General features: G+C 31.7%; 2 protein-coding genes across 2 annotated transcripts in view; both read left to right on the top strand.

The window, feature by feature from the left end:
• LOC129005070 (kinesin-like protein Klp98A) overlaps window positions 1-4,513 on the top strand; it is a 92,412-nt gene extending 87,899 nt beyond the window's left edge. Inside the window, exons 25-27 of the mRNA XM_054433862.1 lie at window positions 373-448; window positions 1,893-2,083; window positions 2,894-4,513. Coding sequence (XP_054289837.1) covers window positions 373-448; window positions 1,893-2,083; window positions 2,894-3,121 — 495 coding nt within the window. The 3' untranslated portion in view covers window positions 3,122-4,513. The remainder of the gene's footprint in view (window positions 1-372; window positions 449-1,892; window positions 2,084-2,893) is intronic.
• A 10,002-nt stretch (window positions 4,514-14,515) lies between these two features.
• On the top strand, window positions 14,516-25,293 carry LOC129005071 (uncharacterized). Its single transcript, XM_054433863.1, has 2 exons — window positions 14,516-14,647; window positions 24,021-25,293. Exons 1-2 carry the CDS (start codon window positions 14,594-14,596, stop codon window positions 24,795-24,797), a joined length of 831 nt encoding a protein of 276 aa, XP_054289838.1. The 5' UTR covers window positions 14,516-14,593; the 3' UTR covers window positions 24,798-25,293.
• The last annotated feature ends 1,332 nt before the right edge of the window (window positions 25,294-26,625 follow it).

Genomic DNA, 26,625 nt, shown 5'->3' with positions numbered 1-26,625 from the left:
ACACATCATATTTTGACACTTAAAAATGAATACAATATCATTATCACATTATGTATGAGTGAGATGTAATGAGTCTAGATTTACTCTCCCTACATCAAATGGGTTATATTTAGTCTCAAGCCATTTGTTGTATTAAATTTAAGTGTAGAGTATAATGTCCCACCTCCATAAACCATAAATAATGATATTATTTCATGCAAATCGGATCATTAAGTAGAAATTATTATCGTTAAACAATGATGAATTACAGCAAAGCTTGTTCATTAAGTCTAAAAATATATTTCATAGCATATTTAAGTAGCCTTCCGAAGTAATTTAAAGCAAATTATTAGTGATCAGCTTTTTGTAATAAAGCATTTTTATCCATTTCAGAGTCAGTATATGGATCACATACCCCCTTACAACTACTCTATGGCGAGATCCATGCCCTCACTAAATCCCTCTTACGGTAAGTTATAAAATACCCCCACCGTAGCAAACCTGCAGACTAAGCAAATTTCTGATTGCCTGATTATTTTCAATACTAACATATTTTCTTAAACAGGAAGGATTTATTCCCTATAAAAAAAGAAAAAAAACATTAGGTAGAACAAGTACCTAAGTTTGCTGCTACAGGGAGAGTAATAATGTGTGTTTTTTTAGATAAACTAGTTGCTCTGCCCGTGCTTCGCTACGGGGTGAGAATGCAGAAAAGAATAATTTGGTTTTACTTTAAGATACTATAATATACTATAAGAAACAGTTACAACACACTTACCAGGAAACATATAGGCAAAGGCTCAATCCTGCTTATTGAATATTTAAATTAAGATATCTTAATGTATGACAGTACTATCATTTTATATAGTTTATAGCATTTAAAATATATGCAAAAGTATAATTCATTGACCACATGGCACCAAGAAACAATTCTCCTTGTAAACAAATTAAATTAAATAGCAGAACAGCATTTCTGACAACAGCTGGAGTTTCATAACAATGTTTGTTTCCCATGTTAATCTTATGGAGAAATACAAAACTTTAAAGGGCCCCCAGGCCTCACTCTCTAATTATTTTCCTGAAAAGAAAGTTTCCTGCACAACTTCACATTACGCTCTTTCCAATGACACCAAAAACATGTCAATCGGTTCAGTAGTTTCGTAGGAGTAATTGTCACAAAAAACCTGCTTGCGTATTAAATAAGTATAGATATAATATAATAATATTAAATAAGTATAGATGTTCATTGTGTAGTATAAAATGAAATAAATTTTTTAAGTTTGATCAAAATATATCCATAAAAAAGTATCCTCCATAGAGAAAACATTGGAATTTTAAATTTACAGTTTTTTTGTATTTTTTCTGTAACCAATACAAATACACTTAAAGATAAGATTAATTTATATGCTTTTTAAACTCTACAAAATGATTTGGGTAGAAATTGGGAAATTGGGGGTAAAAATGAGAAAAACCAATTTATAAAAACCTCTATATAAATACTCTTGGATATTGTTCATGTTCCCAATTTATATGCTTTTTAAACTCTACAAAATGATTTGGGTAGAAATTGGGAAATTGGGGGTAAAAATGAGAAAAACCAATTTATAAAAACCTCTATATAAATACTCTTAGATATTGTTCATGTTCCCATTCATAGTCCAATCATGCTGGTTTGTGAATGAACTTAGGTTTACACGTTTATACAAAATTTCATGGAAATCAGATTATTTTCTACTCGAGTTTTTGTGCAAAAAAAAAACACACACATTTTATATAATATGAATTTTAACTGATGGTGTTTTTGTTAAAAACTAACCTACTCTTAAACTGAAATAGAAGTTTACATAGGTATTGATTTATGTTATAATATTGACCTGTCTATGGAAGGATACTAATATAAGATATGTTGCCAGGATGGGAGAGCAGTGATAGTGAGCCATTGACAGTGAGAGTGCCAACCTATGTACTGCGAGGTGCTGGCAGCAACACTCACTATGCATACGAAGTGAGGGTGAGTGTGGCCGGCGAGTGCTGGGCAATACTACGGCGATACAGCCGCTTCAGGGAACTCCACCTGCAGATGAAACAGAAATACGGAGCTAAGGTAACTCATGTCAAATCAATTGTAAACTTTTCAAACTTGCTGTTGAATAAAAAAAAATATATATGTGTCGTGACTAATTCTTTAAAACTCCAGAATTTATAAGCAACTGCAAAACCAAGTAAATTGAACAAATTTGTGACTTAAGTATAAGTAAAATATGATCATGTTTTCAACTACTGCGCTGTTTCTAACTAAAAAATAAAATGATTGCTACCAAAACGTCTAGTTGACCAAGAATCTGTGAAAATCTGCACGAGAGCTTGTGTGAATCATGATGAGCGGGATAAAGTCTATGCATTCAATATGCATTTGGTATATTAGTCAGTGGGAAACTATATTATTTTGATAATTTCACCCAACTTTTTAGTGCTGAGCAACCATTAATTAATGACTTTTTGTCGGTTCAGCTCTTTTATTAGTCATCGCCTTAAGTAAGAAACAGCCAGAAATAAAGAGGGTTTTCGTTTTCAGTGTGGTGGTGATTGTAACCTTTGTCCAAAGATAGTGATTTTTGAAAATGGTTTTGAGGTTCAATTCGTACAAATCATAAAAATATGCAATACAAGGTTTGAGTATATCGGGATGGATTTGTAATTGCTGCCCCCGCAATATTCAAGGCCGAACTTGGGTAGCCATCATTGTAAGTTGTGTCACCAAAAGGCCTGTGCTCAGGTACTGTACTGAATTGCCGATATCTGAAATCTGTATCAGTACCAACAATATAACATCAGTTTTCAATACCTGTAGTTTTACCAAGAACCTATGGCTTCAGGTACCAACCTAGTAATACGAATGTTACAAATATCGCAGGTGGCTGCTCTGAACCTGCCTCCGCGCCGCTTGTTTTCCCGCAACGCTGAGTGGCTAGCACAAGAGCGACGGCCACAGCTAGAGCGCTACCTACAGTCACTTCTACAGGTTATGACTCAGATACCCTCCTCCCCTCTCAGCTCAGCCTCCACCAAGGCTGCCCTCCTACAGCTGTCTCCATTCTTTAGACGAGGAGTGTTTGAGACCAGCAAGTACGGGACCAGCTAAACCACTCATCTCACGTGTACATCGTCATTTTATACAGTTTCACTTACGTCTTAAGCTTAAAACAACGTAAAACCCAAATTATTATCTGACAGCTTTGACATTTATTTTAAAAAATTATCCTTTGCCAGGGTAAGGCATTCAAAAGAATGTAGCCTAATATGTTAAACTTATTTTAACTCTGTTTTGATTATTGCCAAAGATTAAATTATCATACATTGAAAGACAGGTTACTATAATTGAACTATTATAATTCAAGTTATTTTTAATGGGCAATTGATATTTTTTTAAACCTGTAGTGATTTTAAAATTATTGTCGAAAATGTGACTCAATGAATCAACCTTAAATTATTTTAATTCACCATTTACAATCAAGTTCCTAAAACTACTAGATATAATAAAAAGTTAAACCATATTTTAGTTTCTCAAAAGACAACATTAAAAACTTCCAAATTGATGCAGCCATGTGTAGCTATACAGATGTATTAAAAAGTGGTTATACTTTTTTAGTGCAGATAAGTGACAATAAGCAAATTTTATAGACTTTTTAAGATGTTGATTGGCTTTGTTTTTGCTTGGTGATAAATATATGTGTGAGTATAAGTTGATTGGTGCTTGAAAAGACGGTATAAACTATTGTGTTGTAAATATGTGAATAATACTGTGACAATAATGTAAAGTTATGTTACATTGCCTCATTAGTGCTTTTTGACCTTCTAATGTTACCATCCTGTGCCTATGAGTCATTCTTGTAGATCTGCCTTTAGATATAACTAATTGTTACAGGGGTGCGAGTTGTTTACAAATACATCTTTAAATTCTATGGTTACTGTCATATTGGTGCTGAAATTGTTCATTTATTATCTGTTGACAACTGTCTAAAACTGTTAAATACAAAATTAGTGTTAAGTTTTACCATGGATAAAACATAGTCCCTTAGTAGATTTCCCATCCTTATGGAACAGCTGAAGCCAAAATGTTATTGTTAGTTCTGTCCGGTTTTCTGTAGATGTTGTGTTTTGTTTACAATTTGTTTCTTGTTATTTCATTAATTTAAAAACTTGTTTAACCAAATAAAACTATCTAATCATAAACAATAACTCCCCCACAAGCTATATAACCTAACAGTGAGACACAAATAATGAGAAACTAACCCTAAAATAATATAAACAAATTGTAAACAAAACATGACATCAACAGAAAACCAGACAGACTAACAATAACATTGGCTTCAGCTGTTCCATAAGGATGGGAAATCTACTAAGGGACTATGATTTATCTACGGTTTTACTTAAAGAGTTATAATCTTGATGTTATTATTACAAAATTAAAAACACTTGCCTTCTAATTAGTACAGGTAAAATAATACAAAAACACTCCATACAAACAACAAAATTTGTACATTCATGAAATTTCACCCGTGAGTTACTAATAATATAAGAAATGAAGATCCGATGAGTCCCAAAAATTTTGGGCGTCCTAAGGTCCTTTTTGGGGCCCTTTTTGATCCGAAGGGCCCTTGCTCCTGAATAATTTTGTTTTTTACGTTTAAGGTCGAGTGAGGTGTGGTTTTCGATGGTTTTAGTTATTTTAAATCGATTGGGACTAGTTGAAGTGTATTAAACCACTCCATACAGGGTGTTTCGAAATATTATTACTTTTTACGATATTTAAACATTTATTCATAAAGTAATAAAATTAGTTACCTCCATGCTCTACATAAAAGGGGATTATTGAAAATAATTGTAATTCTTTACTACGTAAGGGGAAAGGATCACAAGGAGTAAGAGAAAATATTAAATACCCCCGTTACAGCAAACCTGCAGACTAAGGGAATTTTCATCTGCCCGATTTTCAATTAACTAAAATAGCATTGAGTTTAATGAATACTTAGGTTTGCTGCGACATGGAGACTAATAAAGTGTGTTTATAGTAAAATAATAATAGCCTAGTATAAAACAAATAAATTTGACAAGTTTTATTAAGACATATCTATTAACAAACAAACGAAATCATTTTACACTATTCTACATAAGAATACCATGGGAATTTTAAATTTACAATTTTTTAATTTTATTCGTAACTAATACACTTACAAAACACGTTAATATACTAAATTATTTGTTTTCTTTAAGCTCTTTAAATGCTCTAAAAAAAATTGGGAAACTTTGTGTTTTGAGGGTGAAAGATTACAAATTTATACCACATAAAACGATGTTCCAAGGACCGATTATGCCGGTTACGTTAAAACTGAACCAATATTACTCGAGTTATCATGTTTACGGACACGTATATAACAAGGATATATCATATTATATATAGGTATATAAACACATATATAATATTTTGAGTTATCTAGCAACCCTCTAAATAGCAGCCCTCTAATCGAAATGAAAACGTAAATCAGTTTCGGGTCTATTTTTTACCATAAGACCTTCAGTAATAGCTTATTTCCTATATGGGAAGTTCGCTAAATGGGGATGGATTAAGTTTTACACTATAACATAATAACATAGGTTACTACTCAAAAATTTCAACTTTTAAGTTAGTGTGAATAATCTTTCAATGTGTTTTTTCATGCAAATATATTAAGACCAATTTCAAATTGATATGTATTTTTCTTAGGTAGTTATTTAAGTTTTTTTTTTTACATTTATTAAAAATTAAAACAATTGTATTTGTATAAAACCTTACATTACATATTAAAATGAAGTACTTAAACTAAAGCTATTTTTCTACAATTCCGTAGTATCTCTCTTTACAATTTCATCATCACAATAATTATTCTCAGACGACTCATTAACAATTTTATTATTCTTAGCAACTTGTCTACCTTTACTGATTTTGACCAAGTTGGTGTTCAAGCAGGATTCCCCTTTACAAACCTTGCATATTGCAGAATAGGCAAAACCAATCTTAAAGCAAGAACAATGTGGTGCAAAAACACCTTTCATACATACTGAGGTTTGCAACTTGTATCTTAATTTCCTCAAAATTATTTTCAATCAATACAAGTACGGTTGTATTTCGTGGTTATGACGACCAGGACAACAAGACATCATAGCAGCATTTTTGGTACGAGCATTTTTGTCCTGAACAATGGGAACGAGGTTTATGGGGTAAAAATTGGGTTTTCTCATTTACTTCACCCTCAAAACACAAAGTTTCCCAATTTTTCGTTAGAACATTTTAAATAGAAACAAATAATTTAGTATATTAACGTGTTTTTGTATGGTTATTAGTTACGGATAAAAATACTAAATTTTTTAAATTTAAAATTCCCATGTTATTCTTATGTAGAATAGTGTAAAATGATTTCATTTGTTTGTTAATAGATATGTCTTAATAAAACTTGTCAAATGTATTTGTTTTATACTAGGCTATTAATATTTTACTATAAACACACTTTATTAGTCTCCTTGTAGCAGCAAACCTAAGTATTCATTAAACTCAATGCTATTTTAGTTAATTGAAAATCGGGCAGATGAAAATTCGCTTAGTCTGCAGGTTTGCTGTGACGGGGGTATTTAATATTTTCTCTTACTCCTTGTGATCCTTTCCCCTTACGTAGTAAAGAATTACAATTATTTTCAATAATCCCCTTTTATATAGAGCATGGAGGTAACTAATTTTATTACTTTATGAATAAATGTTTAAATATCGTAAAGAGTAATAATATTTCAAAACACCCTGTATGGGGTGGTTTAATACACTTAAAACTAGTCCCAATCGATTTAAAATAACTAAAACCATCGAAAACCACACCTCACTCGACCTTAAACGTAAAAACAAAATTATTCAGGAACAAGGGCCCTTCGGATCAAAAAGGACCCCAAAAAGGGCCTTAGGACGCCCAAAATTTTGGGGACTCATCGGATCTTTATTTCTCATATTATTAGTAACTCACGGGTGAAATTTCATGAATGTACACATTTTGTTGTTTATAAAACCCTATTTTACCTGTACTAAATATTGTAATCAAATACAAACAATCGTGCTATAAACATATTGTTGTATTCAACGTAACAATTAATATCCTGTGTTTTTTAAGGGAGTTGATTGTAAAATTGCCCTGAGTTGAAGCAGTTAATACAAAACACCCCTTTACATAGCACAATGTTTCAATCTTACTGTGATACTTAATATATTGCAATATATACTTTGCAATATTTATTTAAGTAAGCTGGGATAGTATATTTATTATGTAAAGTGACTCTTTTTTCGCTTCGGTCGGAAAATGAGCGAGGGTTGAAAAGACACTTTTTGCCCAAGTGATGAAGTATATTTTTTGTCATATTGCACCAATATTTAAACAAATTAAGTCACAAAACATAAATACTTTCCACTTTTTATGTAAAGATAGGCTCCCAAAATAACTTCCATACTGTTTTAAATTTTGCTATTGTTAACAAGCAGCTTTTTGGTGATGCATTGAATCCTTTAGTCAATTACGGTAGCATTTAAGGTCCGTTATACTATCAATAGATATCAATATGTTGAACTATTGATCTATCAATAGTTTTCTGGAATCTCTTGGGCTTTCAATGCAAACTGTTTTCCCGTGTCATCCATCTTAGATTTAACGTAAACAAATGTGAATCCACTAAAAACAATGCATTATTGAACTAAATTTAATTGAAAACAATCAAATAATCGATACAACCAATTACTTACAATCCAAGTTAACAAGTGAGCAAAATGTTCTACTGATGTCATTGACTCCAGCTGATTTTTACTCCCTAAGGAGAAAAAGAGCTATTTTATTTTAGATGTGCAACGCATGTATTTAAAACAGCTGATATTGTTGCAGTATGACGAAAAAGTATTTAATTCATCCATTGGAATGTATTAAATCCAGCTTGTCTTATGTTTAATGCTTGCTGACTATAGCTTTATTTCCTTCTATTTATTTTAAACGTAAACCAATGAAGTTTTTATGCTTACTATTTTTACCTAGAAGATTTTTTCATATTTATGTTTGCATGCAATATGTATACTGTACTTCAAATATTATTAAAAAATAAATTTTTAGAATTTTCTTTCTTTATTTACACAAGCTTTTGTATCCTTTTATTATTAAGTATGACATCCACATAGCTTGAAGGAATAGTAGTATGATAAGTGACAAACCTAATATTCAAACATGTACACTAAAACTAAATACATCTACAGTACTTACTATTCAGTGTGTTATACAGTTAGTTATACATAATAGCTGGCAATCCACAGTCTTTGTATGTCACTTGTCATTTGTCACACAGAGCTAGGATAAACAAAAATGTGGTCTTTCTTTAAAATAACTTACCAAATAGACGACCTGAAATTACCATAGATATTCAAGGTGTAATATACATTTTATTTAAATTTGCTCTTTTTGAATATACAGTAACGGAAATAAGACTTAAAATCTCTAAAGTTCTTGGTGTTTTAATGACACGCCCTCTTATCTTTATATGGCCACATAATAAAATTATTACATTACTTACAAATATCACAAGCTATGAAAATCACTTGGCCTATACTTGGTTGAATTGGAATAACAATAAATAGTTATTAGGTTGTATGGTATATTTTTTAATTTCAGTTTTTACTTATTTTACTATTGCAATAGAGTAAGTAATGAATAGCTGAAAATATTTTTGTGAAAGTATGTTAGTATAGATAAATGTTATTCCTAACATTTTTCTACATGAGCCAATACAGTATTATTAAATACTGTAGCAATGTTGTAAAATCACTAAGTATTTCATTTTATATTGTAAGATTCAATGTTAACAAAAACAAAGATTTCAAACTAACTAGCCACTATTAGTGGGGTGGGATAGCTGAAAAATATTTCACATCTGGCAACCAACGCGCCCCTTTGGATTCAGATAGTACATGCGTAGACGAGTCCAAAAAGCCCGGGACACAAATTTTTCGGGCACTCTATGTGTGTTCATGACGTAATCAAAATGGCCGCCAAAGTTGTGTGACACGATTCTACATTTCCCTATAAAACTCGGGTTCATATTTTAAAAGTGCCCTACATTTTTAGTGATTATTAATCACGAAAAAATTACCTTTCCGATGGTGTATTTTACTTAATTGTTTAGATTCATAATACTACGAATATTTATAGTTTTATTAAATATTTTGTTTTTTATTTAGATTTTTTGAAGTCGTTTTGCTAAGTGTCATGGATACCGTTACACGTAGCTGAAAACGTCTTACATACACTTTTTTGTCAGAATATTGCCTTTCTAACAGTATATATAACTTATATTTTAATACAAAAACAATGCTGAAAATTTGCCACAACAATGTAGTGGTACACAGTGAGTCGTTATGACAACAATGCAATTTATATGGGGTCCGAAAAGAAATAGCGCTATTTAGGGCTATTAAACTTTCACTTCCGTTTTAAAATTAGAAACAATAAAATTAAGTACAAGAATTAAATACCCCCGCCGCAGCCAACCTGCCGACTAAGCGAATTTCCATTTGTCTGAATTGATTTTCAATTAAATATATTTAAATAACATTATGTTTAACGAGTACCTAGTTTTGCTGCTACAAGGAAACTAATAAATTGTGTTTTTTAGAACAAAATGCTTTGATATACTAAATTACAAATGTGACAGTGTATTTGTTTTCTAAGCTCTTTAAAAAGGTCCAAAGAGAAATTGGAAAATTTTCTGTTTTTTGAAGGCAAAAAATGAAAAAAAAAACCATTTTTTTTACCTCATAAAAGCCCCCGTAAAACCCCATTCCCATGGTCCGATCATTCTGGTTCGCGAACTCATTAAATTTTATCCCGCTTTACACCTTTAAACCAAATTTCATCAAAATCGGACAAAAATTACTCAACTTATTCCGTTTACGGACGTATATATATACATATATAAAAATTTGAACGCATGGTGTTTTTGGCCTCTGGGGATATCAAAATGAATAAGTAAATCGGTCCCGAGTCTAGGTCTTACCGTGCCACCTACGGTAATAGCTACTTACCCATAGGGAAATTCGTTAAAACAATGGAGTGTACAATGCAATATTGTTTAAATTTTATATCCAAATTCATAAATATCATATACATCAAAAATGTAATACAGGCTTAAAACAAACAGATTAACCCAGTGACAAAGTAGTGTTGCCATATTTTAATAGATAAAGACACTCTCGCCAATCCAGTGAATACATTAAAATGATTCGGATCTTGATACGTACTCTAGTTTTTTCAGGAAAATGCCACGTAAAATGGCTCTTGGGCCGTGACAGACGGAAGACAGACAGACAGAAATTGAGATGAGACTTGATTCGGCTTCTTTAATGTATAAAACGAAAAATAACCCAAAAATTTATGAATCTGAGCAATGTACAGACAAAACTCTAATTTTATAAAAAAAATTGTATTAAAATTTTCAGCAGTGTCCGACAGGGACCGATTTACTTTTTCATTTTGATGTCCCCAGAGGCCAAAAACATCATTCGTTCAAATTTTTATATATACAGGGTGATTATTACTCAGTGTGACAAATTGTTTTTGGTGTAAGTACAAAGTAAATTCAGTGTGATGATGCATATAAAAGGTTCCAAGTCTAAAAATTAGCTTCCCAAAAAATTATTTTATGTTTTAAAAAAACAACCATGTTTTCACACTTAATTCAGCTATTTCTCAATTACCTGTGAATGGATTTGAGTAGATAATGTCATTTTCGTGTTCTACATAAAAGTTTGAATAAGAATAATAGAAAATGACGGGGGATCAGTTGTAAAAACTCCATTGTAAATAGATTCATAGATAACAATTAAGAGGTCTATTGCATTTGTTCACACCCTGTATACAAAAAAGTGTCCGAATATGGTAAAAACAGCTCCATTTTATAAGCTTTCCAACCATATGCTGCACCATTGAGCTTGATGTATGCTTATGTACGCATTAGTGGTTTGAAGACTACAAAACATGGTGTCTTTAACATTTAAAACATAGAAAGACGGCAAGCAAAAGTTGTATTTATGTTTTAGCTTCAACAGCAAAAAAGTAAAAAAGTCCCCTGTTTTCTGGTATTCAAAACACTTAAACAAACAAAGAATATCTAAACCTCAATAGTGTAGCATATGGTTGGAAAGCTTATAACATGGCGCAGTTTTTAACATATTCGGACACTTTATGTATACAGGGTGTGAAAAAATGCAATAGACCAATGCTTTTTAAATTTTTATCAAACGTCTTAATTTTTATATTTGAATCTATTTACAATGGAGTTTTTACAACTGATCCTCCGTCATTATCTATTATTCTTATTCAAAATTTAATGTAGAACACGAAAATGACATTATCTGCTCAAATCCATATACAGGTAATTGAGAAATTGCTGAATTACGTTTAAAAACATAGTTATTTTTGAAAAACATAAAATAATTTTTTTGGAAGCTCATTTTTAGACTTGGAACCTTTTACATGCATCATCAAACTGAATTTACTTTGTACTTACACCAAAAAACTGTTGCCACTCTGAGTACCAATCACCCTGTATTTACAAAACATAAAAACATTATTTAATGTTTTGTCCGATTTTGATGAAATTTTCGTTTAAAGGTGTAGAGCGGGATACACTTGAATGAGTTTGCAAACCAGCATGATCGGACCATGGGAACGGGGCTTTACGGGGGGTTTTATGGGGTAAAAATGGTTTTTTTATAATTTTTGACCCTCAAAACACAAAATTTCCCAATTTCTCTTTGAACCTTTTTAAAGAGCTTAGAAAACAAATAATTTAGTATATCATAGTGTTTTGTTCGTTTATTGGTAACGGATAAAATTGAAAAAATTGTAAATTTAAAATTCCCATGTTATTCTAATGGATTATACTGTAAAATGGTGTAGTTTGTTTGATTATGTATATATTTTGATCAAACTTGGCAAATTTATTTATTTTATACTAAGCTATCAATGTTTTACTAAAAAACACAATTTATTAGTTTCCTTGTAGCAGCAAACCTAGGTACTCGTTAAACATAATTTAAATATATTTAATTGAAAATCAATTCAGACAAATGGAAATTCGCTTAGTCGGCAGGTTGGCTGCGGCGGGGGTATTTAATTCTTGTACTTAATTTTATTGTCTCTAATCTTAAAACGGAAGTGAAAGTTTAATAGCCCTAAATAGCGCTATTTCTTTTCGGACCCCATATAAATTGCATTGTTGTCATAACGACTCACTGTGTACCACTACATTGTTGTGGCAAATTTCAAGCAGTGTTTTTGTATTAAAATATAAGTTATATATACTGTTAGAAAGGCAATATTCTGACAAAAAAGTGTATGTAAGACGTTTTCAGCTACGTGTAACGGTATCCATGACACTTAGCAAAACGACTTCAAAAAATCTAAATAAAAAACAAAATATTTAATAAAACTATAAATATTCGTAGTATTATGAATCTAAACAATTAAGTAAAATACACCATCGGAAAGGTAATTTTTTCGTGATTAATAATCACTAAAAATGTAGGGCACTTTTAAAATATGAACCCGAGTTTTATAGGGAAATGTAGAATCGTGTCACACAACTTTGGCGGCCATTTTGATTACGTCATGAACACACATAGAGTGCCCGAAAAATTTGTGTCCCGGGCTTTTTGGACTCGTCTACGCATGTACTATCTGAATCCAAAGGGGCGCGTTGGTTGCCAGATGTGAAATATTTTGGTGTAATTTGTTGCTAACCCACCCCACTATATACCCGGGGTCAAGATGCAAAAGAGGCAATTTTGGTTTGTTGAAAATGCCGTAAAATGGTTGTTTTGTCCTCCATTTAGTTTGGAAACAAAATTCAACTGTACCACTTAACTTGATTAAAGTCCATTTTTGTTAACTCAGGCTGTGAAAACTTATTCAGGCTACCTAGGACGGTGTAAGAGTGGTGCCGATTTACTCGTACCATTATCAAAATAAGGGGGTTTTCCCAGAAAGTAAATTTGTGTTACGGTTTATAAAAAGTCATAAGTAAAAAAAATATAGCATATACAAATTAATAGCATTTTTGGTTGTTTTATTTACATGCGAGAGAATTTGAACACATTTCATGAATCACCCAATGTACCATCAGAGACGCCACGGAACGGACGGACGTCACCTGGTGACCCTGACAAAGACCACTTCCCAAGTTTTTAATTTCCCTCAACCTGTCGAGCATATAACTTGTTTATCACAACACTTAATTATTAGGGACATTTCGTAATATCATTTAATACTAAATAGAAGATCAGGAAACCTAAGTAACTAATTTGAAAAAAAAACAATGATCAGCTATTCATGTAGTATTTAGAGACTACATTGGGGATATTTCACTTTTCACCTGAGTTGTCTAACAACAAGGATGTTGTGCTCTGCTCAACACCCGGATCTTCTTGTATTTAAATCAAATCAGTGAATTTCCACTCTCCATTGCTACATATCTGCGGAGGAACAAAAATTAAATGTTATGCCATAATAGGTCCAATGATTTTATTTTGCAAAATTTGTGAGTATTATAACTATATCTCAATTAATAAGGTATAGTAAAAAATATATATATTTAGTTGTAACATTGTTTTTAAATTTAATATAATGTTGGTGTAGCTTGATTTGTGGTGAACCATCTTACTACTATTTATTCCTTGGTGGAACATATTGAAACAGTGTCTGGGGACCTTTTTTAAGTTTTAAATTATTACCTTGTATTGAGAAGATAACTAGGAATAAGAAAAAGGTGCTGTTTAAGTGTGCAATTTTTATGGTCTGCCATTAGCACAATGGTTTACATTTAACATGAAAGAAGTGAATGAGAGAAGTGGAGGAAAATAAGTGAAAAAACGATTCTGCTAAGTTTAAGTTCTAGTCTAGTAGATGATTTTTTGTTAAATAAAGAACTGAGTGTATACATAATATTATAAATATTAAAAAAAAATAATAGGCCTAATCTATTATTATCATTTGTAAACAGTTAGTAGCCTAAAGGTTTAATGACAAAGTGATGGTATCCATTCAGTGCAGTTGTGAAATGATTACAATGGGCTTGCAATGCTATCAATTGGCTCATAGCCAGTGATGATGCACTCTGCTTGCAAAAGTCACATTCAATTTGATCTGCTTCATGACTCAAAGGAAAAACTAGCTCTTAATATTCAGTAAAATACCTCCAAGAAAACGAGCAGTACTGTACAAACTTAAGAACAAACAACCATGGTTTAACAGCTATGCTGCAAAAGCTTCACAAACTCTAAACAACGATGGGGCTTTTAAGGCAACTGTGACTACTTTACATGCTTGAAGAGGTAGGTTTAATGTTCACGATTACTTCAGGGATTTCCTCACTGCGTAATGGACAAGAGTGATTAGATTTTATAAAAAAACCGGTTGACCTTGAGACGTGAGACGTGTAGTGTGAGTGAGGCAGTCAAGCATTGCTCAGTGCTCGCTGTTTAGTGATCCTGTGTGTCAGCTACAGGATGGTTACACTCAGCAACTATGTGGCTGTGTTCCTCGCTCTCTGTCTTATACAGGTCAGGTATATCCTAGTCTTATGTTCTGTTTGTATTGTAATTTGATGGTTGTTGAAGTTTGTATTTTAGCAATACACTATGCAAATGCTGGTACAATTCTAATTATGGTTTTAATTATCTTGTATCTTTTACAAAATAAATAGTCCCTCTATAATACAGGTTCTTGTATTATCATAAGCAATATTATTGTTTTGAAAATCAGTTTCTTTTAGTAAAAAAAATGTAGTATGATATTTGTGGCTCAATCCTGTTCAGGGACTATCCCTTTTACACTGTTCTCATTTAAGAGACAGAGTAATACCTGTAAACAAGTATAAACCAAGTTCAATACCGGTACCTAGTCAATTTTAATTCTGATTAAACTCCAGTCATCTTCACCCCCAATGAGAAAATAGTAAACATATACAATGACAGCCTTACTTTAACACTACTGATTGATGATCAATTAATTGTTTCGGTACAGTAATTAAGTTTCTAATACTACCACTACCACTGGTGTAGAAGTTAACTAGGTAGGTACTCACTTATTGTTTGTTAGCTTGATTTTACAGTTTTTTTTTCAAACATTAGGCCTACTTAGTAGGCTACTATATCTCCTCCATGAAAACAAATCAACACGGGTTTCAAAAATCAGTTTACCGAGTAAGTGTATTTGTTTGAAGCAAATAATAAATAAATCTTATTTATATTATAATTTTATTAAAACCTAATTTAACTACACATAAGTTGTAAAATTAAAATAATTGTTCAATGCATTTTTACAGCGTTTTCTTGCACTAGTAACAATTTTTTTGAATAGATTTTTATTGTTGTTTTAAGGCCTCAAATTCTCTTGCGATGGCTGCTTTCAATTGCAGAACATAAAAGCGTTTGGCATTTTTTATGATCCCAAAACATAAAAGTCGTAAGATCGCAGGGCCTTGGGGGCCAATCAATTTGCAAGATAATTTCAAGGCTTAATTAGCAACAATAAAAATCTATGCAAAAAGATTGTTACAAGGGTACAAAAAAATTATGTGAAAATAGTAGTTTACGCAAACGCAACGATTGCGTAAAGATGGTGTTAACGACACGAGTAGAAAATTTAAGGTACGAGCCTTGGCGAGTGCCTTAAAAACTTCTACGAGTATCGTTAACACTATTTACGCGAGTTGCGTACACTACCGTACTTTACCTACGACGACGGTGTTTTTTAATTACTAAAAATCACTACTCATAACTTCTAAGAGAGGTTATGTTTTTGTTTATAACCTCTAATTGCCACTGACCTCTAAATGCAATGAAACATTGTATCAAAATACTAATTGCACCAATCAACAATTAAATTGACCTGAACAGTTGATTAGTTGAATTTCGAATCATAAAAATTTTGCTTCTCCTCTCTCAATCCTTGAACCTCATTGGTCCGTTACCCATGTTGTTATGAGTAAAACTATGCTGTTATGAAAGTAAACAATGCTGTTATGAGATATTTTTCAATTCTAAGAACTGTACTGAAACGGCTACTTTAAAAAACGGTCGTTGGTAAATGCATTTAAGATAAGGCATTTTGAACAATTCTTTTAAGTTTATAACCTATGTGAAGTGTAAATTCAGTTTAAATAAAATTAGTATGAACAAAATTGATTTATTATTTGTGTAATTAACAAATACACATACTTGGTAAACCGATTTTTGAAACACCCGGTATAGTACTGTAGGAGTGACTTATTAAAATGAATTTAACACCTGTGACAACATATATAGCATCCTCCAATAGAAGACCGCAAAAAGTGGCAACACCACAGTCCCACCTACTGTAACAGCTGTTATACTAGTTTATCATGAAGAGTCATGGTGGGCACAATGTGTATGTTTAAACGTTTCTTATTACCATGGGAATATGCGGGCCAGTGCATTACCTCACACCAACGCCACGGTCTTGTACGTATTAGAGGAGGCTTTGATGGTACCTAACGTGCGTAACCAGTCAATGTATGTAACTGGGCTTATTGATGGACAGTGTTGTTTTTTGGGGCATTCAGGACTGCTTTTGTAAATGGGCCCGGTGGGCTCAGTTCGAGCAAGAGGTTTGTTGGGGGCGCAGGGATGAGTTTACCCACAATGTAAGTGGAGAGGGGCGCAATTACATGCAAACCGCGGGCCTGGGGGCATTGTCAGGTATGATCAGTGGTCTAAAGTGCTGTTCTCTGCTGGTCAGGAGACTGTTATGTAGATTGAGTAAATAAAGTAAATAAATCTTTATTATTAACGATGTTTGTATGTAGCTGTTGTGACTCTTGATAACGTTTGAATCCCCTTAAGCTTAAAGTAAATTTCTAATAACCTCCATTTTAACCAACTTCCTTGACCCTTGGCTTGTTCTTCTCCTAATATCCTCTAAACAAATATTTATCCTTAGTTTGTAAGCTGTTTTGACCAGATCTAGAATACAAACTTTGCATCATTAGAAGATTAAAAAATTATATAATATATTAACTTGAACAATAAAAAGTAAAATTTGAATTAAAAATAAATACAAACTTAATCATTCTTTATTTTTTGCTCTCGCATGTAAATTTTCAGGCTGTATCCAGACTGTATCCCAACCAGCTTTAGTAAAATACCAATGTCATGTATCTATGCAAATTTTATTCATAAACTATCAAATGAGCTTGTTGTGGTTAAATACAACGGTCTCTAGGAAAATAGTACACAATATAATATGCTTGCTTCCAAAAATGCAAATTGTTATCAACAAAATGTAAACAAAGAAAAATGAAGGAAATAACAATACAAAAATTAGCTGTTCAATTAATAACATATAACACATGTTCCATATGATCAGATGAATCATAATTATTTGCAAATCTATACACACATTAAGCTTTCCAACAACTCACCAATTTATTAGCATAGATAAAATCCAGTAGAACTGTAAATTTAGTTGTAATGTACAAAGCTTAACAAAAATAACAATTATAATTGGTGAAATATATCTCAAATTGAAGTAAAAATTCTAAAATATATCAAATTTATGGTTTTTAGCTGAGTAACAGGGCTTACAGTATATAAATATATGCCGATGCCTATGTGAAATCTGTGCGGCATACCTTCAATTTGAAAGCTCAATCATGAAATCGGTCTGTTAGAAGAGCCAACGAACTCTGAGAAGAAAAACACATGTTTTTAAATATACAAAGATTACCATAAAAACCGTAATTAACTGATATGACAAAACAATAAAAATTGCCCTCAACACTTTTTCAGTAATAATAGGTTTCTAAATTCCTTTTAATTAAACTGTTTTTTACAATCACCAATCTCCTGAAATTGTCAAATAAAGGTTCATAAACTTGAATAACACAGTAATCACACTCAACTGGCTAAATAAAAATACCCCCGCCGCAGCATACCTGCCGACTAAGCGAATTTCCATTTGTCTGAATTCATTTTCAACTAAACCTTTTTAAATAACATTAGGTTTAATGAGTACCTAGGTTTGCTGCAACAAGGAAACTAATAAATTGTATTTTTTTGTAAAATATTAATAGCTTAGTATAAAATAAATAAATTTGCCAAATTTGATCAAACTATATCCATAAACAAGCAAACTACAACATTTTACAATATTCTCCATAATAGTATGGGAATTTTACATTTACAATTTTTTGAATTTTCTCTGTTACCAATAACTGTACAAAAACACTTTGATATACCAAATTATTTGTTTTTTTAAGCTCTTTAAAAAGGTCTAGAGAGAAATAAAGAAATTTTGTGTTTTGAGGGTCAAAAATGAGAAAAACCATTTTTTACCCAATAAAACCCCCCGTAAAACCCCGTTCCCATGGTACGATCATGCTGGTTCGCGAACTCATTCAAGTTTATCCCGCCTTACACCTTTAAACCAAATTTCACCAAAATCAGACAAAAATTACTCAAGTTATCGCGTTCACGGACGTATATATATATATATATATATATATATATCTATATATCTTACTAATATTATAAATGTGAAAGTTTGTGTGTTTGTTTGTTTGTTTGTTTGTTTGAAGTTCGATCACGCTTTGACTACTGGACGGATTGGGCTGAAATTTGGCATGATGATAGCTCACACTCCCGATAAACATATAGGCATATTTCTATCTCAAAAATCTTTTCGGGCTCCGCCCCAGTGGCTCTGCAGTTCCCCATGTTAACCTTATGAGTATTCATATTAAAAGGGAATTAAAGAATTTAGTCAGCTGTTTCAACTAAAAAGTTGGTTCTATGATATACAAAAGCTAAAAAGTTATAAGATTTACCAACAGGGTGCGCATCACTGTTATTTTTTGCATTTATGAAAACAGCTAATTTCAACTATGATACGCAATGAGAACTGTCAAAGTATGATTGTTTATAGTTATGTTTATGTTTTTAAATTTATAAATAATCTGTGATATTTTGAGAATTTTCAATAATTTATTTTTCTCTATTGTTTAGGTTAAGTGGTAGAACATTATGGCTATGGTAGATGTGTAATACTATAGTATACCGTAAATTTAAAGAAGCAAATTTTATTAAACTGTGTCATCCCCCATTGCAAACGCAAAGCTTGAGAAAATCTGCAATAAGCATAATATACTTATACATATGCCAACCCCGTACGAAGGACGGGTACTCTGCTAGTATATATATACATATATAAAAATTTGAACGAATGGTGTTTTTGGCCTTTTGGGACATCAAAATGAAAAAGTAAATCGGTCCCGGGCCTAGGTCTTACCATGCCACCTACGGTAATAGCTACTTCCCTATAGGAAATACGCTAAAATCATGTATAAAAAATCCATAGTGTAATGTCCTTTAGTACATGACGGGGCAAACAATGTTAATTAAATCTGAGCTTAGTAAAAGTTAATTAACTCATAACTTGTAAATTAAAATGATTATTTCTCGTGAACTTGTTCATCCATCAGAAATGTTTAGTTGTGTCTGAAACAGTTGCGTAACAGTTCTGAGAATGGAATCTCACAACTTGAACTCTACAAGTAAATTGCTAAGCTAATCATGACTGTGCGAATCTTTCCTTACGAAATAATCTTAAGACAAAGCGGAACTCATCTTGAAACAACACCGGTCCCCGTCACTGTTTTAATGACACCAATTTCCGTATAATGAAGGTGTCCTGTATCTAATTATTGAGCCGAGAGCAGGTGGATTTGCTGCTTCAACATTGTAACAAAACACTTTTCTTCAATCCCTCATTTGTTTTCCTTGTAAGACAGGCATTACTTATTCGAGTTGAAGTAAAGCTTATACCTCGAATTCATGAATGTAGAATTATCTTAAGGTCTTTAATTTTCTGTTTCTTAAGAACTTAGCGAGAGTTATGTTTCAAGACGTTTGCGAATTAGTAAATTATAATTCTAAAGTCAACTGAACAACTGTTCCATATTGATTAATTTAAGTTTGCAGGATCATGTTGACAACGAGTAATATAAACTTGTATTCTACGTAAAATGTGTTATTGAGTCGAACTTTAAATTTTATAAACCTAAAAATTTATTGAAAAGTAAAATGTTTTATTTGATAAAAATTTTAAAAAGTGATAAGCTCAAACATATTTCTCAATACCTATAACTACGTGTAACTAATAACGTTAAGGCATATAATAACAGTCAATCAAAACTGAACGTGACAAGGTAAATTATGTACGAGTTCTTTTGGCTCAAGCACAAGTCATAACTTTCATAGGTACGAGTAATTTTTATTGAACTGTTTAGGTATTCAAAATAATAATGCAATCTTATCTTATCTTACTATTATTATAAATGTTAATTTTATGTGTTTGTTAGTTTGACAGAAAACAGAATACAGTAATACAAACAAATCAATCACGCCTGATTTTAAGGCAATAAATTGAAAGAATAACAAACAAATAAGTACAGCTGAAGTATTTGAAACATTAGGTATATGAAAAGTTCCCTTCAGAAAGGAATTACGACCTTAAAGGGCAATTTATGAAATAATGGATAGTTTTGCGCAACGTTTCTCGTCATGATGAACATTTGAAGTACTGTATATGGTTTATGGGGGTGTGACTTTTAGTTTTCTCAAAAGTTCATGGGTACTTTGGGATTTATATATGGATACGTTTTAACAGCAAGCATTAGCTTTTGTGAAATTTACAATAAACAACAGTGGAATTAGTTGTGTTTTAGGACATCAATTAAGAAAAGACTAAAGAATTTGCAATTTAAGAAATGACTGGCTCAAATTGGGAAAGTTTAAAAATTTAATTAGTATACATAATAAAATGTGACATTCGACAGCAAGTTCTGTTACTTGGTTATGTCACCGGCAAAGTATATAATATGTTTCTACTGTATAAAATACCTAAAATGAATCAGGCAAAGTATAAAATAAAGCTCATTACATATACTTTGCCTAGTCAAAGTATAAAACACACAGTTGTAGAATTAGTTTTAGACTTTCGCTTCCTTGTTTTGTTGCATTACCAAATCTAATCCCTAATCTAACCATATACAAAATATTTAATTCTAAAATACTTTTTGAGACGTTTGATTCATTTTTAGGCATAAGCCTGTATAGTTTAAATTAAACTAACTTGAACTAAACTAAAAAGGATATTTATTTGTAAAAAAAATACTTTACAATATCGTCATATATTTTGTATTTTAAAATAATGCTGTAAAGTAAATGAAGGTTTTTTAAACAAATATATTTATTTCATGCTTAGCCTATGTAGGCATTCTATACAATATGTCGTCCCCATCTCCATGCCTAGGCATTATCCACAATTCCACAATGCCTAGTCAGTGTATACAATCTTATCGTTATATTCCTCCATTTCATACTTTACATATATAAAATCTTCAGGCAATGTATAGAATGCCTAGATTGTATACTTTGTCTGTAACAATTAGAATAATAACCAATCTTTTTTATTTAAAGAGGAAGTTATGAAAAGCTCTTTCTTGTATTGATTTTCAACAAACATCAATTTTAAAGATCTCAGCTTGGTGTTACTTAAAACAAAACTAATCAAATTTATGTTTTAAATAACTTTTTTAATATTTTGTGATTCTTATCACTTTGATTAGATTGATTTTAAAATGCATAATACAGAGCGTTTTTTTAAACACAACCTAAATTTAAAGTACTGTGTGGGACATATTTTAATGATAACATGGTGTTTCACAAGCTCAAATAGAGAATGTATTGTAAGTTTACGGCCTTAAGGGATTTTTTTACCTCGAATCAGGTTTCCATAAATTTGTATGTGTCAATAATAGTTGATTTATTAGGTACTGGAACCACTCCTGCAATCGCAATTTTAAACTTTTCTTGGTATAAAACCAATAATTTACTTTTAACGTATTCTTATAACTCTTCGAGCTTGGGGATACGCCTGTATGGGTTATATTTACAATGCAAACATGCACATCAGCTGATCGGTAATAATAAAGTAACGAAGGCAGGGATTCCAACATATAAGCTTGTTTTGTCATTAAAATATGTCTTACAGCCATGGTGGCCCTTCCACCATGTCTTACAGCAGTAGGCTACTTTTAATTTTGACTGCATTAAAAAAACACCCTGTATCATATAATTTGCTAATACCAACTTTAATACCCCATCATTGACACAAATTATAAGTTGTATGGCTGAGGCTGCAAGATAGGTTCAATACAAGTAAAAATCATAATTTTCAGTTGCACATTATTGCACAAATACCCTACGATAATAAAAGTTAATTAGCCTAATGCAATTATACAGATAATGAACCTTTCCTTTATTACAACCGTGATCCATCATTACTTGAATCTGAAAACTTACATCAAAACAATTACTTTGACCATGACCTATCAACAAATCTTTGAGGTAATATTAAGTCTTAGTGGTCACGCTTATAATTAATTATTGAATTACAGTTTCTGGGATTGAGTAAGCTACAAATTGTAAGGCCCGTTGCAGTAGGTACCAGTAATCTGCTCACTTGAGGAATTTGGTTTGAGCAAGTGAGAGTAAGATCAATCTCTCAGTTGTTGAAGTGTGCTAACCTTGGGCCTTAGCATCATGTGAGCTTAAGAAATGAAACTTTTTACTTATGAAATATTTGTTAAGATGACGAATTAACTGGAAACAATTAATGTTTAAGCTTGGTTCGGAAAAAACCACCTTAAAACCTTTGAAAATATATATGTAGCACAATCTAATGAGAAAAAATATATGACCTAGCTGTATTAATAAACCGTCCAACACAAGTTACAATTAAAAACTTGGTTTTCTATTTTACTAACTATGTTATAGACATTACCTTGTATTTAGTTGTTTTTTTTGCAAGTGAATTTGACAGAAAACCTTTACACCGAACTTAAAGCCGAAATTCAGATCGTTTTATACAAAACCAATGTCAGCCAATAAGGAAATCCATTCGATAATCAGCATTGTGAGTAGGATTGTTTGAATAGTCTGCTTAATCATACCGGTACTAATTGAACACTTTGGCATTTCTGACATTATTAAGACCATAACCCTACAGTTTATTAAAAATGTATCAATTGGGTGTATTTGTATTTGTAAAAAGATTAAGATAAGAAACAGAAAGGAATAGATGATGAACCTTTATTTTAAATGATAAACAAAGAACTGAGATGTTTACAAATATTGTAAACAAACATATGTTAATTACATTTCCATTTTAGGCACAACCCCCATTGCTGTATAAATTACGGTTCAAAAGTTATTGTAATTCATGTAATTTGCCCATGAAAAATTCATAAAATAACAAAGCGCCCTGATTTGAAAACTGCTTGACCGATTTTATTAAAAGTTTAGTATGATTTGGTCTTATATTCCTTAACAAAATGGTACAACACCCCTTGATAAAAAATACGGGTTTAAAAGGTATTGCAACTTTCATGATTTTCCCTATGAAATATCATAGCTACTCCCATTACTCACCCATTGTAAACATTGTTGACAAGCTTAAACGGAAAAGTACGTGTCAGATTGCTGAAAACGTTTATTTTGGTAGTGTTTAGAAGCTTACGCACTTAACGGTTACGCTGACGGAAACCTGTGCCGTTTTACAGCCATCCAATGGTGTGTTATACTAAAATACCGGAAATATTTACACTACCCAGTTACTTGCACAGTTAAACTGTTTAGTTATAAGTATTTAGGCCTGCGCCCTTTATCCATTTACTTTACTGGCTCCCATAAAACTTACCACATCAAGTTTGTTTCATTAGTATAGAAAAACTAAACGCTGTTTTGTAACCCCTGACTAGTTTCTGCGTAGTCTATATTTTATTTTATAAAAATAGTCATCTTACAATACTATAATGACTCTTCCTAAATTATTTGTTTTTGTTTTTTCCAGACTGTAGTCACATCTCCTCCTAGTGAGGGCAAAGAGATAGCCAATAGGCTTGGAGATGATCTGTCTTTTGCTTCAAAGCAGTTGATCCGTGGATTCACAGCCATTTTCGCTCCAATATTTGACACGTTACAAAGACCACCAGGTGGGCTTTCCAAGGCTATCCCCATCCCGGGAGGAAGCAATGCAGGGATAGACAAAGCAGCTGAGAATTTCAGGAGGGTGTTGCTGAGGGATGGTGTGAATGCCATTGGCAAGGGAGTCAAGGCCGGAGCCACCATCATCTCCACCCCTGCCAGAGTGGCTGGGACAGGGCTGGAGGAGGCGATCAAGGTCAGTGAAGCAGCTGGTATCAGTCCCAGGAAAGGAGCAAACTCCATCAAGTACAAAACATCACAAGTTCCTCCAGGAAATATACAATCCAATATTGAAGACGGAACAAAAATAGCGTCAACTCTTCTAAACACTACTGCATCTGAATTTTCCCAGGCTAATCTAGGCGCTGTTCTGGTTGAAGTAGCTTTAAAAAACCGAATCAAAGACATTGGAAATAAAACAGCAAATGCGGTTCAGTCTAGAGCAGGACCCAGGGTTGAAGCAAAAGAGATTAATAAAAGGGAAGATCCTGATAGTTCTTCAAACAAGGGAGATCAACCGCCTGCACCATCCAGAGTCGACGATCTGCTTGAAAGGTTTAATGAAGCTGTTAGACAAAATGACGAACGTGTTTTAACTGCTTTGAGAGGTATTCTTGCCCAAATTAACCCACCAAAGAATTAGTATTTATTTTAACGAAATTTTATTATTTTTTTATTCTTTTACATACTTAATTTGATACATAATTCATTTGATGATTACGTGTTGTGACTTACAAACTTCGAAGTTCCTATGCCGACTGAAATGTTATAGCTTTTTCAATATTACATTATAAAATCATCCATTACTCATTTTGATTTTCAAATAACTAATTATTAGTTTTAATCACTTATGCTGCGCGAGGTTTAGTGGTTACAACCCTTTATGATTCAGTTTTACATTAAGGTAATGGCAATAATTTCGTACTGTAAGTCTTGGTATGTATATTTAATAACAATTACAGTATATAATGTCTAACTATAATTTACTTTTTGTTAATTATCGTAGGCTGCAAAGTACAAAGTATTAGTTTGGTTGTGATTAAAATAGTATAATTTTACTCGAATGAAAAAAATCCGTTGAAGGTTACAAAGTATGTTTACAATTTTAGAATGTCATTAAATCATTGTTTAGTTTGTTATATTGTGTTTTAATAAATATCCCGAATCCTACACTGTTTAGACTATTTTCTTCTATTAGTTAGCTTTGTTGATTTGTAAAGAATATCGCAAATAAGACTAACAATGTTTGTTTCCAAATGTTAAAAATTTGTTTGGTCGTTTAAACATTAGTTGTATATCAACCCATGGTTACGGAAAGTCAAAAAAATGCTTAAAAATAAAACTTGGGCCTCTTCCATTTGGCTGTATTGTGTTTATTACAAAAGAGTACGCTAATTTTTAGACCCTACCCAAAATCAAGACTTAAATAAAGTTGGTTAGTATAAATCCATCTGAAATTATTACTTATTTTAAACCAATTCATTACCTTCTGTGTACTGTAAAAGAAGTAAGCATAATTGTTCATTAAAATTAATTTTATGTAAATATGAAATAAATCTGACAGCATTTTAGTGAAAATCCAACCAGGTAAATGGAAATTCACCTTGTCTGAAGGTTTGTTGTACGTTATTCTTTAAATTTATTACCTTATTAAAATTAGGTGTGATTATTTGTTTGTATTACTGTATTCTGTTTTGTTTATTTCAGCTTAACTTACCAATCAATGGTTTTATTAATATTTATGAAGTCAAACGGGGTGATGCCCATGGGTAACAGATAGTTTTAATTATATAAAATTAAAAAGTATTGTTTGAGTTTGTTGTTTTGTTTTTGTAGATATTTTATTGTTAATAGTTCAGTATGAAATGAATACATTTTGCAAATATAATTAAAAAATATCCACAAACAAGCAAACTAAATAACTACTGTAGATCGATTCTGGGTCTAGGTCTTACCTAGACCTACATTAATATCAATCAATCAAAATAACTTTATTCATATTGCACATTTTGTACAGAATGGAGTCAGTTATAAAAACACAATATTAAACTTAAGACTACTTACAAAGAATATTGTTATTATAAAAAAAATCTAATTTCAGGAAGTTGGAAAACATCTTCTAATTTATACAAGGGTCTGTTGGTGAGAAATAATTTCAAACGTTTTTTAAATGAATTAAAATTACTTATATTTTTTATATTGTCAGGTAAGCTATTGAAATATTTAACACCACTATAAGATGGAATTTTTTCATAAACCGATAAGTTATGTCCGTTGAACGCCAATTCATTACCTTTTCTGGTTGAATATGTATGAAAAGAGTTCAATTTTGGCAATCATTCATGGTTTGATTTAATATAAAGGGCTATTTGATAAATGTATAAGCTAAAAACAGTCATAATTCCTATTTCTTTAAACTGATCTTTTGCGGATGTTTTTGACTTTAGTTTTATTTAACATAATGCGAATTG

Source organism: Macrosteles quadrilineatus, unplaced genomic scaffold (assembly GCF_028750875.1).
Source record: "Macrosteles quadrilineatus isolate MER2022 unplaced genomic scaffold, UCM_ALF_1.0 Scaffold_15__1_contigs__length_3749704, whole genome shotgun sequence".
Taxonomy (NCBI): domain Eukaryota; kingdom Metazoa; phylum Arthropoda; class Insecta; order Hemiptera; family Cicadellidae; genus Macrosteles; species Macrosteles quadrilineatus.
This window is presented reverse-complemented; position numbering and strand designations above follow the sequence as displayed.

Bases quoted from the DNA above. Each gene is read 5' to 3' on its own strand.
- LOC129005071 (XM_054433863.1), top strand. From the start codon at position 14,594: ATGGTTACACTCAGCAACTATGTGGCTGTGTTCCTCGCTCTCTGTCTT. The intron at 14,648-24,020 runs GTCAGGTATATC...TGTTTTTTCCAG, and splicing joins TCGCTCTCTGTCTTATACAG to ACTGTAGTCACATCTCCTCC.